The sequence below is a fragment of the Equus caballus genome, chromosome 28 (assembly GCF_041296265.1).
Source record: "Equus caballus isolate H_3958 breed thoroughbred chromosome 28, TB-T2T, whole genome shotgun sequence".
In the NCBI taxonomy this organism is placed as follows: domain Eukaryota; kingdom Metazoa; phylum Chordata; class Mammalia; order Perissodactyla; family Equidae; genus Equus; species Equus caballus.
The window spans coordinates 25,067,746-25,087,882 of record NC_091711.1 but is presented as its reverse complement, the minus strand read 5'-3'; the positions used below and the strand labels follow the sequence as shown (position 1 = coordinate 25,087,882).

The 20,137-nt window shown below is 37.2% G+C and overlaps 2 protein-coding genes across 7 annotated transcripts in view; one reads left to right on the top strand and one right to left on the bottom strand.

Moving 5' to 3' along the window:
* Window positions 1-10,909, top strand: part of CEP83 (centrosomal protein 83) — a 106,724-nt gene extending 95,815 nt beyond the window's left edge. For all 3 annotated transcript variants that reach the window (XM_070254492.1, XM_001915389.6, XM_070254490.1), the window contains 3 exons: window positions 7,726-7,829; window positions 9,559-9,748; window positions 10,735-10,909. In XM_070254492.1, the coding sequence (XP_070110593.1) occupies window positions 7,726-7,829; window positions 9,559-9,748; window positions 10,735-10,839 (399 nt within the window). In that variant the 3' untranslated portion in view covers window positions 10,840-10,909. The remainder of the gene's footprint in view (window positions 1-7,725; window positions 7,830-9,558; window positions 9,749-10,734) is intronic.
* Window positions 10,910-12,564: 1,655 nt separating this feature from the next.
* Window positions 12,565-20,137, bottom strand: part of PLXNC1 (plexin C1) — a 142,045-nt gene continuing 134,472 nt past the window's right edge. For 2 of the 4 annotated variants that reach the window (XM_023631795.2, XM_070254488.1), the window contains 4 exons: window positions 19,203-19,350; window positions 16,360-16,500; window positions 16,190-16,264; window positions 12,565-15,066 (listed from right to left, as the gene is read on the bottom strand). In XM_023631795.2, coding sequence (XP_023487563.2) covers window positions 14,962-15,066; window positions 16,190-16,264; window positions 16,360-16,500; window positions 19,203-19,350 — 469 coding nt within the window. In that variant the 3' untranslated portion in view covers window positions 12,565-14,961. Of the gene's footprint in view, window positions 15,067-15,478; window positions 15,638-16,189; window positions 16,265-16,359; window positions 16,501-19,202; window positions 19,351-20,137 lie in introns of those variants that run through there. The other 2 variants (XM_070254487.1, XM_070254489.1) reach the window with 1 other exon arrangement.

The window sequence follows — 20,137 nt, the reverse complement described above, 5'->3', positions numbered from 1 at the left end:
AGTAGTCTGGTGGATACATGTATCAGGAGTTCAGAGAAGAGTACTGGGCTAGAGGTAAAGATTTGGGAGTCATCAGCATATAAATGGTATTGAAAGCAATGAGATTAAATGAGATCACCTAGAAGGTAAAGGAAGACTGAGAAGAGAATGGTCTGAGGATTGAGCTTTAAGGAATTTCCAAGTGTAGAAATTGAGAAGATAAAGAGGCTGAAGAGTGGCCAGTATGGTAGGAGGAGAACTAAGAAGGTACTGGATTCTACATGAAGAAAAATGCTTCAAGAAATATCAGCTGTGTCAAAAGACATTGATAGTAAGATGATAAAACAGTAATATGAAGACTCAGAATTCATTTGGCTATGTGGTCATTGTTGGCGGCCTTGTCAGGAGTTGTTTCCATGAAGTAGTGGGCATGCAAACCTGATTGAAGTAAAATATAGAATTTGTCTGAGGAGTTTTGCTGTGCAGAACAGAGAACTGAGATAGTAGATAGGGAGAGTTGTGGGATCAAAGGCTCCTTTTAAGAAGGGGGAAATTATAGGATGATTCAGTAGCGAGGGGAAAATTGACGTTACAAGGGAAAGAGGGAAAGAGATCCTGCAACGGCAGGAATGGTATCCTTTAGTAGGCAGAAGGGCATTAGATTCAGTCCAGAGCTGGAAGGGATAGGAACACAGTGTATCTGCTGTAACTGGAAAAAAGACAAAGTGTAGGGTTATAAATGTCTGGTAAATTGGTAGATGCGGTGGAAACCTGGAAATTCTCTACTGATTGCTGCTATTTTCTCAGCACTGAAGAGTGGAGGTGTTAGAGGTTTGAGGAGAGAGAAATTGTAAAAGAATGAAAGAGTTTAGGAGAGTGAGTGGATTAGAGAAATTAGCAGGATTCCCAGGGAGCATTAGGGCCCATTTGAAGTTAGTGGTTAATTTAAGGTGAGATCAGTAAGCACAGTGTGCATGTTTGCCACCTGTGTTCAGTTGCATAGGTCCAGTTGTGCAGTCACTACAGAGTTGTATTTAACCAAGGTTGGAGTTTTTCCAGGCGAGTTTGTGAAGGAGACTTGGATCAAGGTAATGAAGGTGTCTGCAAAGATATGATTATAGTGATAGAGTCTAAGGCATGTATTGGGTCTTTTGGTTAACCAACCAACCAACCAGTGCTTTTTCTGCATTCTAACTCAGTTCCAGGCAAATAGTAAGTGGTCAGTAAATGGTTGGTTGTTTTTACAATGATGAGGATGAGGACAGCATTGTCCTGAACCCTGTCTCAAGAAGTGAGCTGTCACCTTAGTATAGTAGACAGGGAGGAACCTAGAAAAGCCTGTTTGTTGGGCTCCCCTCTGTGTTCTTCTGTTTCTGTGTGACCAGAAAAACACTTGTTTTCCAAGCATTTGCTCGTTTTCACCTACCTGTGAATTGCTTTCCTTCTCTTTGAAGTCCCTGACTCTCCACACCTCCAACATCTTTTGTCTTTAGCTGAGGATGGTGTTTAAGATGAAGGCTTGCCATTTGGCAAGTTACTCAGTATTGTTGGGTTTCTCCCATGTATACCTGTTATGAAACTTTTGTTTTTCTCCTGTTAATCTGTCTGATGTCAATTTAATTCTTAGACTAGCCAGAAGAACCTAGAAGTGTAGAGGGAAGTTTCTTCTTCCCCTACAGTTCTTACACAAACTTAGATGGTAGAGCCTACTACACACCTAGGCTATCTAGTACTAATCTTAGGGGACCACTCTTGTATATACAGTCTGTGTTGACTGAAATGTTGTTATGTGGTGCATGACTGTCTGTGACATTCTGGAAAAGGCAAAACTATGGAGACAGAAAAAAAAAATCAAGGGGTTAACGGGGGTAGAGGTTAAGGATAAATAGGGAGAGCACAGGGAATGTTTAGGGCAGCAAAACTATTCTGTTTGATCCTGTAATAGTGGATACATGACATTATGCATTTGACAAAACCCATAGAACTGTACAATACAGAGTAAAACTTAATATAAACTTATGGACTTTAGTTATAGCAATGTGTTGATATTGGTTCAGTTTTAACAAATGCTACACACCAGTGTAAGAATGTTAATAATAGGGGAAACTCTGTGAAGGGAGGGAATATGTGGGAACTCTCTACTTTCTGTTAGATTTTTTTGTAAACCTAAAATGCTCTGTCAGTAATAATAGTAATAATAACTTCAACTACATGAGGAAATAAGATAACATTGAAAATCAAGAGAAATAACCAATATAAATATACCACCCCTCCCCCCATAGGGGATCCAGGTAATGGAGTTATCAGATACAGACTTTAAAATTACCATGTTGTATATGCTCAGAAATAAAAGAAAAACTTGAGAAGTGCACCAGAAAAATAGAAACCGTTTAAAAAAGGGAAATTTAGAACAAATAAATACAATAACTGAATTATGAACTCAGTGGAGAGATTTAACAGCAGATATCATCATCATCAAGATATGAGCAGAAATCAGTGAAACAGACAGAAAATGTACAATAGAGAAAATCTAAAATGCCAAGAGCTCATTTCTTGAAAAGATTGGTAAAGCTTTAGCCTGATTCTCCCTAAACACCTCACAAGATAGGTAGGTAGGTAGATGGGTCAACAAACACAAATAAACAATATCATGAATGAAAAAGGGGATATCACCACACATCTTACAGATTATAAAACAAAAAGGATATTATAAAAACAACTGCTAATTAATTATGAAATTTAGATAAAATGAACAAATTCTTTGAGGAACATCTTAACTAATACAAGAAGAATTAGAACATCTGAATAGTCTTCTATTAAGGAAATGGGTTCCTTAATTTTAAACTTTCCACAGAGAAAAATGCCTGGTTCATTTGATTTCACTGAAAAATTCTTTCAAATACTTGAGGAAGTAATAATACCATTCTTAATACAAACTCTTCCAGATGATAGAAAAGAAAGAATAATATCCTCACTTATTTTATGAGGTTAGAACCCAATATAGTCATTATAAGAAAAGAAAAATTACATCATAAACATACATGTGAAAATCTTAAATATTAGCAAACTGAATCCATTGATATATAAAAATGATAATATATCATGAGCATGTGTAGGGTTTATTCTTGGAATATAAGATGGATTAACATTCCAAATTGATCAGTGTAATTCCACACTCTAACAAAGCAAAGAAGAAAAACTATTGTGATCATCGTAATAGACAAAGAAAAATAATTTGATAAAATTTAACACTCTTTCATTATAAAAACTCTTATTAAAATAGGAGTAGAAGGGATTTTGTATCCACAAAAATCCTACAGCTAACATCATACTGATTAAATATTGAATGCTTCCACCCATCCACCCATGTTCAGGAACAAGGCAAGTATGTTGACTATCACCATTTTGTTCAGCATTTTATTGGAAGTCCCTGCTAGTGTAATAAGACAAGAAAAAGAAATAAAAGATATAAAGATTGGAAAGGAGGAAGTAAAATTGTCATTCACAGATGACATGATTGTGTATGAGTAAAAGTACAAACAAATCTATCAGTAAACTTAATATGTGCAATTTAAAAATTGCTGGAAAAAGGTCAGGTAACAAATATCAGTTATCTGTCTTTATTATTTACTTTATTATTTCTAACAATTCTATAAATAACTAAGAACTCATTAATTTTACTATTCTTGCCCCTTTAGGCTATTACAGGATTCCACAATTTTTTTGAGATATAATCGACATATAAAATTACGTTAGTTTCAGGTATACAACATAATGATCCAATATTTGTATGTGAAATCATCACCACAGTAAGTCTAGTTAACATTCTGTGACCATACATAGTTACAAAATTCTTTTCTTGTGATGAGAACTTTTAAGATTTACTCTTAGCAACTTACAAATGTACAGTACAGTGTTACTAACTTTAGTCACGATGCTGTAGATTACATCCCCAGGATTTATTTATTTTATAACTGGAATTGGTACCTTTTGACCCTCTTCACCCATTTCACCTGCCCTCCAATCCCCGTCTCTGGCAGCCGTCAATCTGTTCCCTATATCTATGAGCTCCAATTTTGTTTTTTGTTTCAGATTCCACGTGTAAGTGAGATCGTATGGTATTTTTTCTTTCTCTGTCTTGTTTCACTTAGCATAGTGGCCTCAAGGTCCATCCATGTTGTTGCAAATGGCAAGATTTTCTCTTTTTTTGTGGCCAAATCATGTTATGTGTTTATATATCATATTTTCTTTATCCATTCATCCTTTGATGGACATTTAGGTTGCTTGCATGTGTTGGCTATTGTAAATAATACCACAGTGAATGTGGGAGTGCATATATCTTTTCAAGTTAGTTTTCATTTTCTTTGGATAAATACCCAGAAGTGGAATTACTGGATCATATGATAGTTCTATTTTTAATTTTTTTGAGGAACATCTATACTGCTTTTCACAGTGACTACATCAGTTTACATTCCCACCAATAGTATACAAGGATTCCCTTTTCTCCACATCCTCACCAACACTTGTTACTTCTTGTCTTTTTGATAATAGCCATTCAACAATTGTAAGGTGATATCTCATTGTGGTTTTGATTTGCATTTCCCTGATGATCAGTTATCTTTATTTAGATACACAGCAAAGAATTAGAAAACAAAATATTTAAATGCTACTTATACTAGCATTAAGAAACAAAGTATTTAGGAACAAATGAAAGATGTGTAAGACTTCTACAATGAAAACTACAAATGTTGCTAAGAAAAATGTAAGAAGATCTAGATAAAGAGAAAACTATACTATGTTGATGATTTGGAAGACTCTGTTAAGATATCAGTTCTTCCCAAATTGATCTGTAGATTGAATGCAATGCTAATCAAAATCTCAGGAGTTTTCGGGGGCCGGCCTGGTGGTGCAAAGGTTAAGTTTGCATGTTCCGATCCCCAGTGGCCCAGGGTTTACTGGTTCGGATCCCGGGTGGGGATGTGACACTCCTTGGCAAAGGCCATGCTGTAGTAGGCATCCCACGTATAAAGTAGAGGAAGATGGGCATGGATGTTAGCTCAGGGCCAGTCTTCCTCCACAAAAAGAGGAGGATTGGCAGTAGTTAGCTGAGGGCTAATCTTTCTCAAAAAAAAAAAAAAAACAAAAACCTCAGGAGTTTTCTTTGTGGAAATTGGAAAGTAGATTCTAAAATTCATATGAAAGTATGAAGGACTGGAATGACCAAGGCAATCTTGAAGAACAACAACAGAGCTGGAGAACTTAACACTACTAAATATCAAAACTTATTAATAAACTATAGTAATTAAAACAGGGTGATATTGGTATAAGTATAAACAAATAGACAAATGGAACATAATGGAGTCCATAAATAGACCCACAAGTATATGAACACCTGATTTGCAGCAAAGTACCAATGCATTTCAATAGGGAAAGGATGGTCCTTTTCATAAAAGGTGCTGAGTCAATTGGTTATCTTAACCCAACTTCATTAGATAAAAAGGAACCACAGACCCAAATGTGAAAAGTAAAAAAGTAAAGCTGCTAGAAGAAAATATGAGGAGAAAATCTTAAGATCTTGGGATAAGTAAAGATTTCTTAAATAGGACCTAGAAAGCACTGACCATAAAAGCTATGAGGATAATTTGGATTTTATTAAAATTAAGGACTTCTTTTTATAAAATGATGCTCTTAAGACACAATTTTACCACAGACTGGGAGAAGGTCAATCTGCAATACACATACATATCTCTGATGAAGGATTCATATTCTGAATATAGAAAGAACTCCTATAAATCAATAAGAAACAGATTACTTAAAAAAATTTTTTTCAAGAAGCAAAAGGCTAGGACAGGCACTCCAGAAAGAAAGGATATCCAGCTAGCCAATATATGCATAAGAAAATCTACTCACCCTCATTAGGTATCAGGAAAATGCAAATTAAAGCTATAGTGACATACTGTTCTAGTCTACCAAATAGCTAAAACTTAAAAGACTGACTTTACCAAGTGTTAGGAAGGATGTAGAGCAATTGGAACTCTCATATATTGCTAGTGGGCATGTGTTAGTTGAACCACTTTAGAAAACGGGTAGTATTTACTAAAGCTAAAACATATGTACACTCTGTGGATATATACTGGCTGTATCACTCCTGGGTAAATACTTTAGAGAAATGAGTACATATATCCACCAAAAACATGTTCGGGAATGTTCATAGAAACTTTATTCATAATAGCCTCAAAATGGAAATAGTTAATATTTTCATCAATAGGATAATGCATAAAATGTGGTATATTTGTAAAATGGATGACAACATTACAATAGACAAGAACTGTGACATGCAATAACATGCTTACTCATATGGGTAAAATGTTGAATACCACCACAAAAAATCCAGATCCAGAAGAGCATATGCTGTATGATTTCTTTTCTTTGATATGAGTGAGTGGATGGATAGGTGAGTCCTAAATTACCCGTAAACATATAAATACCTACTTGTGGTGATGAAGGACAGAAGAGTGGTTCCTTTGCCAGGGTCGGGGGGAGGCATGAGGCAGCCTCCTGGGGTGCTGCAGGATGGGAAGCAATGGGAAGCATGAGAAGGAATGTCCACAGCAGTGTTACTTCCCAGCTGGAAATAACCCACATGACCCTTAACTGTGGACTGGATAAATATAAAGAACTATATAATGTTTGTAAGTGGAATACAGTATATGGCAATGAATGAACTGTACTTGTAAGCAGTAACATGAATAAATCTCACTATATTGAGTCAAAGAAAAAAGCCATTTGTAAAAGAATGTACACTATGATTCCATTCATATGAAGTTCAAAAATAGCCAAAACCAAACTCGAGCTTTGGAAGTAAATTAGTTGGTTACCGTTTCATGGACAGAGGGAGTAGAAATTGAAATGAGGGAGGGTAGGGGCACTTCTGGGATGGCAGTCCCTTACTCTATGAAGTAAGGTAATAACACCAGCATTTGCTTTGTGCTTTTACATTTAGATTTACATTTATGTCCTGTGCATTTTCTATAAACTTGTTACACGTCAAAGAGTTAGAAAACAAGTACCTAAAAGGTCTGTAGCTACTAAATGAGTTCCAACATTTATAGGTATTTTTCTGTAAAAAACAAAACCTGTTTATAAAATATATAATACATAGTAATAGTAATAAAGAAATAGTACTTCTTTTCATATACTTCTTTTGTGTTATATGTGGATTTTTCCATGCTAGAAAATTTTCCCTTTGTAAAGTTTACGTTTTTTTCTCTTTAATATTTAGAAAGGCATACTTTCAAACTGAGATGCATCTATAATCTGTCTTCACTTTCTGATCCTTTAAGTTACTCCTTTGGTAGCAATTTGTCCGTTGTAAACATGCTTCTGGGAAAATAACGAGCTCATGATATGATTCCTTATCAGGTGACAAGCAAACTCATTAGTAAAATTTTACTCCTTTCCTTTTTATATTTTTTTGTTTGCGGCAGTTTAGGTATTGATACCAGTTTTTTGGTTTGGCATTCATAATAGTTCTATTTGTTACACTGAGGATATAAGGTAGATCTGTGGTTTATCATCTTTGTGATTTTCAATAAGAATCATATCTACTAATGTTTTCTCCTAGTATTCACTGAAAATACTCATGTCTGAAATTTTTTTGGTGAATAAAGTATTCACTATATGGTTTTGTTCAAATAGATTATGTATTAACATACTTGCTTATGTTATTTATTTCTCTTTTTCTAGAGAAAATCTCTTCATGAAAACAAATTGAAGAGACTGCAGGAGAAAGTAGAAATCTTGGAGGCAAAGAGAGAAGAATTGGAAACAGAAAATCAAGTGTTAAACAGGTAAAGTGTTTGTACGTATACATGCCCATGTGGTTATTTTTATATTATAGAATGTTGTTTCTGAGTATAATGCACTTTGTTTTCTTTTAAAATATACATTTTTTAAAAGAATTCTAAACTATTCACTATACTCCTAATTCAGTGTCATTTTTTTTCTGTCTGAACGTTTCTTCAAACTAAAAGGTCTCTAACACATGCCAGGCATTTGTTATGGTTGGGACTGACAGGAAAGGCCACTGGCTTTGGTAGCCAGCAGTGATGTGGGTTCTTGCTGCTGAGACAAGACACTTGTAGTGACTGCATAGTTCTAAAATAGTGGCTACAATTTTTAATCACAGATGCGTGTTTTTGTTTTTTGAGGAAGATTAGCCCTGAGCCAACATCTGCCAATCTTCCTCCTTTTGCTGAGGAAGACTGGCCCTGAGCTAACATCCATGCCCATTTTCCTCTACTTTATATGTGGGACGCCTGCCACAGCATGGCTTGTCAAGCGATGTGTAGGTCTGCACCTTGGATCTAACCAGCGAATTCTGGGCTGCTGAAGCAGAATGTACAAACTTAACTGCTGTGCCACCAGGCTGGCCCCAAAGATCCGCTTTTAATTTCTTGGTGTGGAAAAATATTGGTCTGTAGCTTCTGGTTTTTCATTTACGTCCAAGCACAGCTAATAATCTGCATCATTAGCATTTTTGAGCAGAGAAGATTTACCATATTAAGGTAATGGTAGTGGCATTGTATGATCCATTTGATTCAAGTTAATAAAAAAACTTTCAAATTTAGCTAATTAGTGGTAGCCTCCAGCATTTAGACAGTATCAGACTTTTGTGTAATGGAAATTGCCTGTAATATCAAGCAGTGGTGTTTTATAATGTGTACTGGTCTTCTTGGGTGTAATTATTACCAAAAATGTGAACAGTTGTTGTTTTTAGAACACCCAAGAGGTTTCTAGACTGTGGAATTAATGCCAACTTTATGATACTCTGTTCCAAAGTGAGAAGCCACAAAATTCATTCTAAAACAAAATTCAACTTAATATACCTCTTCCATAACGATTAATTTTCAAATATTATCATTTCACAGGATTGGGCAGTTATGGCAGATCACCTAGAACTTTTAGTGGGTTTGAAACTATATTTGATTGATGGTCAGGAAATTCATGTCCAAAAAGATGGTGATCTGCGAAGGCCTGAAAAGTTAGTTTTATCCATGTCATTTTTCCCTAAAGTTGGGTAGCTTTACCTTTGTCCTCAGCTACATTTTTAAAACTTAGAATGAACAGTATGAAATTCCCTATATTAGACCATATTTCACTTACAGAAATGGCAACTTCATAAGATTCAATGTAATATTGTCTTTATTTCTATTTGATTCCTTCTGTAAAATAAGACACCTTTTTGGTTTAAGGAGTCTCCTTTTAGTTCTAGGATTCATGGGTTGGGGGAGTAAAAATGAAACTAAAAATATCAAAAGATTTTTAATCTTTGATTAATTGGCAAATAAAATTTTAAAACAAGTTGATAGCCTGCAGTGCTAACATTAATACATATGATTAAGCTGTCATGTGATGTTTCCATCTTTCTAGATAAATAGAATTTTATGTAAATATTATATACAGGTAAATATTATTTAGAAATCCTTCACATCCAATTTAAAATTAGTCTGTGGATCATACTGTTCTTCAATAGAGTATAACTGTATTAAAGAACAGAAACACTTTTTTCTTTTTAAGGCAAAGTGTTCCATTTGAAGATTATACAAGGCTTCAAAAAAGACTAAAGGATATACAGAGAAGACATAATGAATTTCGAAGTTTAATTTTGGTTCCTAACATACCTCCAACAGCATCCATCAATCCTGTTAGCTTTCAGTCATCAACCATGGTTCCAGGCATGGAGCTATCCTTTCCTCCTCATATGCAGGTATGAGCATTTGTTTTAGGGAAAAAATGTTAGGCAAACATTTCTATAAGTTATTACCTGTTTAAATACAGAGTTAAAAACTCAAATTTTTCTTTGCTGGAGAACCTTGCTAAGAAGCAAAGTGGATTTGAATCCATTCTATCCTTTAGTGATAGTGCCACAGGTGAAATTTTCCATTGGGCAATCAAAAAGAAGAAACTTGATTGATGAGTCTGAGTAACCTAGAGTCTGTAGCTCACCCATATGATACCAACTACTGCAAGCATTTACTAATTAATACACTGCACTATGCATTTTCTATACAATATTTTATTTAATCCTAATGAAAAATGCCTTGAGGGAAAGTATTATTTCCAATTTACAGATGAGGAAACTAAGTCAGGGAAGTGAGTGACTTGCCTAATGTCATCGCTAATAAGTGACAAGCGTTGAGTTTCAAACCTAAATCTATGTGATTCCAAAACCTGGGCTCATTCTACTGTATCAGGTCCCTGAGATATTGAAGGAATCAAATTGATTGGATGATTTTTTGGAAGATGAACTATTAATAAATAATTGCATTTATAATGTTGTAAGCACCAAAGATTTTAGTCATTGAATTGAATCTCAGCCAAAGTGCCTTGTTTATAATAAACTGCTATTAAACTCCACTCTTGTTAGAAAGTTGCTGCGTGAGTACACCTGGGCTCTCCATTAGTATTTTCTGTTTCACTCCCTGGTGAATTTTACACCTAAGAGAACAGACTCTGGGTTTTGCTTAAGACTAGAGCCTGAGGCAGGAGAGAAGCAAGGACTAGTTGGTAGTCTAGCCCACGCGGCCGTGTTCTTAGACTACTAAAATGGCCATTCTTTCCTTGCCAGATGTTGCAGGCCTGAATAAAAGAGGCACTGAGGCTGCTGCCTAATAGTTATTTTTCCACCAGTTTTTTTTAACAGTCTCTCTTGCTGTGCTTTGTCTGTTCTTTTTTCTTTTCTGTGCTTTTAAGGAGGAACAGCATCAAAGGGAACTCTCTCTACTTCGCAAAAGACTAGAAGAACTAGAAACAACACAAAGAAAACAACTAGAGGAACTTGGATCTCCTGGGGAATAATGTTCTCGAAGAAAAGGCAGATCAAAAGGGGTGAAATCAGTCACTCAATAAAGCTTGAAGTTTTAACATATGTGGTATTTAGATACTTTATTACTGGTTGCCAAAACACTGGAATGTGCCTCAAGAAAAGGTCGCAGCTACATGCTGTATTGCAGCACTGTCAGGATTTTAGGATTATACTAATGACAAGTGAAACATTAAAACAGCTGCAGAGATGTTTAAAATATTTGACAACCCTTTGAGAAGGTGAAAAAAAAAAAGTAAATAAAAGGAACTAATTAGAGAATCAAGTTTTAAATTTATTTTATTTTATTTATTTTTTTTTTTAAAGATTTTATTTTATTTTTTTCCTTTTTCTCCCCAAAGCCCCCCGGTACATAGTTGTGTATTCTTCGTTGTGGGTTCCTCTAGTTGTGGCATGTGGGACGCTGCCTCAGCGTGGTCTGACGAGCAGTGCCATGTCCGCGCCCAGGATTCGAACCGACGAAACACTGGGCCGCCTGCAGCGGAGCGCGCGAACTTAACCACTCGGCCACGGGGCCAGTCCCTTAAATTTATTTTATTAATTTTACTTTGTTGAATTTCCTTTTGTGATTTTTTAAAGATTGGCACCTGAGCTAACATCTATTGCCAATCATCTTTTTTTTTCCTTCTCCCCAAAGCCCCCCAGTACATAGTTGTATATTCTAGTTGTAGGTCCTTCTGGCTCTGCTAGGTGGGACGCCACCTCAGCATAGCTTGATGAGCAGTGCTGGGTCCACGCCCAGGATCTGAACCCGAGAAACCTTGGCCACTGAAATGGAGTGCCTGAACTTAACCACTCAGCCATGGGGCTGGCCCCATGTTGAATTTTTTTTGGCATTTTGCCTGAAATATGCTCATATTGAATTCCCTCTTCCTTTTCTTTGTTATGCTCAGCAGTAATAGGATCAGTAGACATTTTCTGGTTTATATACAAGAGTTATAAACCTCTACTTCTTTAAAAAAGATGACAGTTTAAAAATCAGCATAAAAAATTAGATGTCTAAATATATGTTCATTGCAAAACACTACCTTTTCTAAAAGCTGTGTGCACGTAATTTATTAAAGAGCTTAATAAATATTTTTCTATCTAACTATATTGTCTTGTGTTTATTTCAGCTGTGCAGTGTGTATTTCATAGTGTAGAAGATCTCACTGATTTTGGCTTTGTTGAGTTAGAATTAATAGAAAATGAAATACAAATAATTAAATCCTGTGGCTGTATAAAACAAGGGCCATTCATTCTAAAACTTGAACCCAGTGGGGTCCCTTTAGAAATACTGTTGGTATTTAACTTTGCCTCCCACGGTTTTGGATCTAACCAAATTATTATAAATGTTTTATTTCTGTGCATCCCTAAGTATGCCATCATTTGCTTTTTTATGTAACATCTTTTAAAGGAATTCTGCTGGAAATAACTTCACATCAACAAGGCAAAGCTCAGGTCCACTAAACCAAGTGGAAGGTTTTATCCAGAAGTCTTCATGGTCGAAAGGCCGAGTTGATAGAGGAGGCCAGGAATGTAACTGAGCGGCCCTTAGCATCATTTAGAAGAAACTAGATTTACTTACTATGTAATATAGATGGTTATTTATAGAGTATATGGTGACACCTTGTTCCTGAAAAATAATTTCCACAGAGCCGCTTAGAATAAAAAATCTATTATAACTAGAAGATTTGAAGGAAAAAAAAAGACAGTCCACATTTACATCAAAATGTTTATTTTTGGATATAGACATTTAAAACATTCATCTCCAAGAACAGCTTCAATCAGGTATACAGTAAGAAATAGACTTTAAATCCCTAATACAGAAAAGGTAACAGAATTAATTTTTAAATGCTGCTGTAGACACTAGTGTTAGAAAAAAAAGTTTATAAATGAATTGTTCTGCACCAAAAAAATATGCAAAGAAACTTGAAAATAGAAATTGTTTGCCATTTGTTTCTCTGGTTGCTGTTTACCATAGACCCAGTGACTGATTGTCTTCAGCACACATCTAATTTGGCCATTTACTGTGTTTGGCTAATGTGATCCAAAATGTGATCTAGACAGTGCTTTTCACTGGAGGATTGACAAACACGCTACATACATTAGTGAATCTCCACACCACCTCAGTGAGGTAGGTTAGAAATATTATACAGAAATTGAGGCACAGAGAGGTAAGCGACTTGCCCAAAGTTCCCAGCAGCACAGTCCCTGGAAGAGGAGGTAAGTCTCCACACAGGACTCATGTGCCGGAGAGCTGGACAGGGACACCCTCATGTAGCATTTACTAAAGACTTACATAAAGCTGTAGCTGATCCTTTGAGTTTTCATAGCATTTCTGTACCCTCTTAAAGAAGGGGAAGTCTTTTGGGCAACTCTCCTACCCTTGGCTCTCAACTCTCCTCCTATTGTTCTCTTACGAACGCCTTCATGTCAAGACCGTAGCAGCCTTAGATGGGGGGACCAGACCTCTCACCTTTATACTTAAATAAGTAACCTATTTGGTAGTATTTTTGAGGTGTGTCCATTGGACAGACAATGGTCAGAAGTGATGGGATTTGGGACGGTGCCTATCAGGGCACTAACTGCGTATTTTCTGTGATCAGTTTGTTGAGGTATCACCTCTCATTCTTCACCAGATGTTGAGGAGCAAAAAGACTTGCATTTATTTAAGACAAATGCACGTTTAAATCCTGATCTCCCATACAGTGTTGGTAAATGAGTTTAAGGAATGTGTGATCAGTGTTGAATTTGCTACTTGGAAAACTTACTTTCCTCAGTCTTGGATTTGAAGCACCAAGGGTAAAAGGTGCCACAAGGAAAGTTTAAGAGTTGCCAATTACACTTTTTACTTCTCATTTAATAGAAGGAAAACACAGTGGTATTAAAATTGGTCATGAGCAGCAAAAATTCAGGAATAAAAAATCAATAAAAAGACTACAGTATAACTGGATAGGGAATTCTTTAAAAAGAAAGGCATGAATAAAATGGGTATTTTTCTTTCTCTTGTGAGGAATACTTTCAAAAAGTACATAGTAAGACTAAGATACCAAGTTGTATACTAATTTTTCAGGCCTTGGGCCTCAAATATATATATTCATATATAATACTCCAGTGTGAACAGCAATTTCATGAAATGTAAAATGTATCGTTTTTTTGTTTTTAATCACACACAAGTATTTATAACCACAGGTTCACCAGAAATCTAAAGCAAGGAGACACTAGTATAGAAATGTAGGAATAGGGGAATGAGTTAGTCCTCCACACACGGTTCTGATCAAAGTTTTTAGACAGAAGTAAACTAATTTATTTTTTTTTAACAATAGCCAACATGTCCACTATCAAATACATTTAGTATGAAAAAAGGAACATACATTAGGACGAAGTATCTGGGTAAAATGCTGTCGCATTTAAATAAAGCCTACTCACTCTCCTTGCTTTAGAGCTCCTTAGTGAAATGGAGGTGAGTTCGATGGAGTGCAGTTGGTAACCACTGAAAAACACGAGCCCTTTCAACAATGTTGCAACACTGTTAGTTTTTGGTTTAAACACACACACACACACACACACTCACAAATGCTAAGTGTACACACTACCAAATTTTGCGGTCAGCTTTTCCAAGAACTACTGGGGAAAGTTTCAATGCTGCAAATCCTCGAGGTTGCCCGACACCCCCACCTTGTTTCCAAATGACTCATTTCACATTTTGTTTTGATGATTGGCAGTGTCCCTTTTCTGCAGAGGTGCAGTGTAGTCACAAGTGCTACATAGCTGTAGTTTTCAAACAAAACCACTTATAATTTGTGCTTAAGTGGAGACTGTAGTTACAATACTGACACTTGCTTACTGGCCCTGTATTCTCTGTAAACAAGGAGGCTGTTTGCAACAACCACTTCAACTCTATTTACAGAAGGGTTCCCACAGTAGACACACCAGGCACAATGGTTGGTATGCTTTCTAAAAGCTGTGCATGTGCCTTGGTCTCTTAAAAAGACAGTGCTCCAAGTGGAACCTATGTGCAAACTTAAAAAATTAACGACAGAGTAGCTCAAGCAGCCATTTTGCTCCCAAGTCGTCTGAAGAACTTTGCCAGATTAAGCCAGGGCCCAGAGTGCTCACATCCACTTGCATTTCTTCTTTTCATCAAATAAGACTTTTACATGCAAGAGTTGTTTCTGAGCTTCTTCCAGCCCTCGTTCTCTTTCTAGTTTATTTAGAATCTGTTGACAATTAGAACAGTTATTTTAGATATTGTGGTTTTAGCATTACAATTCTGATTTTTGCATTCCTGATGCCGTGAGTGGTAAAATCTGTATGAAACAGATGCCAACATTTTCTTCGATCATTTACATACTCACTTTGCAAGTTGTTTTGCTAAGTCATTATCACAGGATCAACAACACTTTGGCTTAAAATAGAAGCTCGCAAGAAATACCAACTATTTGCTTACAAATATGGGGCCAGACTTCCAAGGCCCTGTTTAATGCATTATGTCACAGCCATTCCAAGCACAGCAAGCATTCCTGGGCAGCCAACATGCAGGCAAGTATTTCTTCTTAAATGCAGCAGGCAGGGGCATCCTGGTCAGAGATAAGTATTTCCCTTCCCCTCCCTCCTCTCCCCTCCCCAGTGCTTCCCTTCTAACCCCTGACCCCTGGAAAGAGGGATGCTTATCATGTTTAAGGAACTCATTGCCTCTACCCTACCTTAGCGCTTCACTTGATCTTCAAGTAGCAAATGGAATTGGTGAGCTATTCTCACCATTGACATGGATAGCCTGTGCCAGCATGACTGAGTGGGGGGAATCAGGGAAGGGGGAATTAACATATATTTGGAAACAGCGCATCTGATGACTGTGTCTGTGTGAATTCCCAAAGAAAAACATCCAGATTAAGGAGAATTAATCATAAAGGAGAATGGTTTATTGAAATAGTTGCTTAAGTTAGAAATGTCATACTTTCATATAACTATTGAATACAGAATCTAGGCAATTTAACAAGCTTAGCTTTCATTTTAGCAGGTTACAATCAAGCATAAGCTGGCCCCATTTAATAGGACCACTACTTACTCATCAAAGTTAACTTGAGTCACTGTGGCTGTAGGCCCCATTAACTCAATGTAAATTCAGGCTGGTCCAAAGCTGGGCAGCACGATAAAACTAAGAGGGGCAGCCACGTGCAGGGTCTGGCTTGGGCCAGGATCCCCCATCTCAGACAGGCTTCCTGGCCTCCTTTGCTGGCTATTTGGGATGCCAGAGCTGTCCTGAGACCTACAGAATGCTTTATAACCAAATCCTGGTGACTGATTCAGATCAATTTTTAAAAATGTTATTTAAAATCTTACCTCATCAAAATATTTTACGATGTATTTGTAGATTTCTGTCAAGGCCACTTCTTCATTAAATTCATTTTCATGTTTCTTAAAGAAAGAAGGCTTGTTGAGAAATTCTGAAATGACTTTTTTTTTTTAAAAAAAAGGAGTAACCAAATCTTATTTCTACTTTCTAACCATACCTTAGATTCCTGAGTTAAGAATTCTTCCATTTCTGAAGATGACAATGGAGGCAATTCCCTGATTGCTCTGTAGTAAGATTTTACTTCGTCTTTGTAGGTTGGGATATCCTTGGCATAAAGGAGTTTATTAGTTGGTGCTTCCTGAAAAAAAGCAATCACCGCCAAAAGAGTAAAAAAACCATGCGAAATTTATAACAATACCAATGCAGCTGAATCTCCACCACTGTTATTACCTCCTGTTAACAAGCCTGCTTCGTGCAGTAGGGCTTCATAAATGTTGACTGAATGACTGACTGCTGTCTAGATAGTTCTGGTGAGTCACTGTTATTTTCAGGCAGATTAAATGCTAATATATTCTGCCTTTCTCTCATAAAAGAACTAAAATTATTATTTTTGCATGATTTTGAGTTACTGTAACAATGGAACTTATTTCAATCATAGTTCATTACTAATGGTTGTAAAAGCCTGAATTAAAACATTTGCTCTCATCCTCACCCACCAGTGAATTTTGGCATTTATAAAAGACTTGATTGTAGGTCTGATTGAGCCATTTATGTAACAGTGAAAGTGGTAAGTGGCAGTGGCAGATCGTTTTGCTTGTCCTTGTTATTTTATTAGATTCTATGTGAAGATCTTCTAGCGTCCTCAAGAAGTGCAAGGTCATTAGTACTGATGTCTGATTTTGCAAAAGTTCCCTGGCAGTTTGAAAGTTTTTATGTAATTATAACAGTGATATATATATATAACATCTTCACTTAAAAAGTCATGATTTTTCTTAAAATTAAAAAACAATTCTACTCAGGGAAGATAGGTGAGTTAATGATAGGGTCCCAGTACATTTTTAAATGTATCAGTGGCTTGAATGGCCATATCAATGGCTGAATCAATGACTTGATGCATCATTCTGAAGGATGCCTAGACTGAAATATTACTGAGATTTTTTCATTTGTCAAGTTTAAGTAGAACCCACAGATCAGGTGATCATTCATTCAATAAAGATTGATTTGGCCAAGCACCGCACTGCGAGCAGGCACTGAGTGTAAAAAGGTGAAGAAGACCAGCACCGCCTTAAGAAGCTCACAGTCTAGTTGGGAAGACAACTACACAGTGCTTACACTATGACACCAGTAACTAGTAGCAGGGTGTAGAGTAAAGAAAAGGGGGTCACAGTAACTTCGAGTGATCTTAAGCAAGACTTGTTACCTCTCAGAACGTCAATTTCCTCATCTATAAAATGAGGGTAATAATAACTCCCTTATGTGGTTCTCATGAGGATTAACTGAAATATACTAAGAACATAGTAAGTAATCACTAAATGGCCATTTTTTACTATGAATAAATAAGCATTTAAGTGTCTTTCAGTGTGTTGTGTGCTGAGAAGAACTTTATTGGTCAAATGAAGAAAGTGCGTGGGTAATACATCAGGGGAAGTTCACAGAGTAGGTATATTTAGACTGATCTGAGTCTCCTGCAGTTTCTGGTACACATGAGGAAATCACGTGTGTTGAATGAATGAGTAAGTAGGGTTTTACTAGACAGGGTTTTGAGACAGGTGTGGGATGAGCACAGGGATATGAAAACAAGTTCACAGTAAGTTGGGGAAAAGTAAAAGTGTAGCATTGAAGGTCTATGGAGTATGCAAGAAAATGATGAGGCCAGAAAAAGAGAATTGAAGGCCAATCAGGAAGGGCCATGTGGCACTGCGAAGATTTTATCTGGTAGGCAATGGGAAGTATTTACAATTTTTAAGCAGGAGATTGACAAGATCGGATTTATGTTTCAGAAAGATAACCTGAGACAGTGAAAAGGAAAAGTTGGGGGGGTGAGATGGACGGCAGGGCCAAGGACACCAGCAAGGAAGCAGTTATCCCCGTGGAGAGGGCATGCAGGGATAGCACAGAGGAATGAGGAGAAAGGGACAGAGACATTTTGGAGAAAGAAGTGAGTAGTAACCAACTGGAGGTAGAGGCTCGGGGAAGGGAGGAAGAAGGAGTGGAGGATAATGCCAGGGATTCCGCCTTGAGAGACTGGGCAATGCTAGGAAGGCAAAAGTGAAAACAGGTTTGCTTTTGCAGAAACGGTGGTGAAAGGGAGCTCAGGTTTGGCCTGGGAGTCTGAGGCACCTCTCAAGCATCAATCACCCTTCATTCCAGGCACGCTTAAGATCCTTCTGCAAAGAGCCACTGCTCAGCATTAAAAGATTTTCTGAAATCCATGAGGCACAGCTACTGCTCAGTTTAATATACTTTGGAGTGCTTGAATAAGACCAAAACATCTCTTTCAGAGTTTGCTCTGTATTTTTACCTTTCTTTGCTTTCTTAGGGCTTTTGCTCAGCAAAGAAAACCATAGGAAAAACAATATTGGTGTTTTGATTATAAACTGACAAACTGGTGGTGGTAGAAATCTCAGGCAAGATTTTCTTCCCTAAAAGCAATTTGCTATATTCAAATAGACTCTTTTAGGTATATTCAGATGGAATTAATTTAGGCAAATTTCAGGAGTTTCATACTTCGGGTCTGTAATTTATTAGTGTCCACAGAATGTTTTTGTAGGAAACAAAGAAAATTTATACTTTGTGTTAAGTTTCCACAGGCAGAGTTCTGCAGTAGGTAGGGATAATAGTCTACTATTTTGGTTTTCATTTTAAAAAAAAAACTAGATTAAAAATAGAAATAAATGAGACAGATTTTAAAGAAAAGCCACTTTTCAGTGACCATCACTGTTTCTTTTCAGCTGGTGTGGTGTAGACCAATTGTTTATTATTTGAATGTTGACAAGAAAGAAAGAGTGGTTTCTTTCAGACTCAGGAGGACATACCAGAAATACTAAAGCTGGGCCTTACCTTCCCGAGTTGCTGCTCTGTGAGAGAAAATGCATCCATGAATGCCTGGGCAATCACTGATAAACAACCGTCTATGTGTGGTGTCTTCTTAATGTCAAAGACAAACTGAGGGTTCTTCAGGATGTTTACCCAGAAGCGAAGGGGAAGGCTGTTCCAAGAGAGAGAGAAATCTCTTTTCAAATGCAGCCATTCATATGAGGCGGATGCTCTGTTTATCACAGTTTGTAAACGGGTGTTTTTGTCCTTGTTATTGAAGTATGCAAGTCTGCTTTGCCAAACATACCAAGCAACAGATGGCAGCATCCCTCAGAGAACAAGAGGGGTTAAACTGACAGAGCTGCTGAAAGGGACGATCAGCGCAGGATAAGCCCGAAATTAGCCATTGGCAAGAATTTTCTCCAGATAGTTCTAGACTATATTTGACTACAGTTACCAACGAGAACATCTCATCAGATCTCCAGAACCTGACTTCTCACCCCTCTAAGTGCTACACTTCAGTCACCATCATCTCTCACCTGGATTATTACGCCCCAGCTCCTGACAGTTCATTCTTCCACAGCTACCAAGCAATCCTCTTAACACAGAAACAGATCCTGTCTCTCCTCTGCTCAAAACCCTCTGTGGTTCTCCGTCCCCTCTGAATGAAACCTCTGCGTGACCTGGGCCTGGACCCTCGTCTACTTCTGTTCACCATGTTCCTTCCAACCCCATTGGCCTCCTCGCTGTTCCTCATGCACACCAGGCAAGCTTGCGCCTTGGGACCTTTTGCTTTTGTGTCCATCTTCCTCAAACTGTCTTGCCCGCCACAGCCTTGTGGATAATGCCCTCACCTCTTTTAAGACCTGGCTCAAATGTCATCTCTATGAGGCCTCTCTGACCACCCTGTCCTGCCACTCTCTATCCTCCTTTCCTACTTTGTCCACTGCACTAATCAC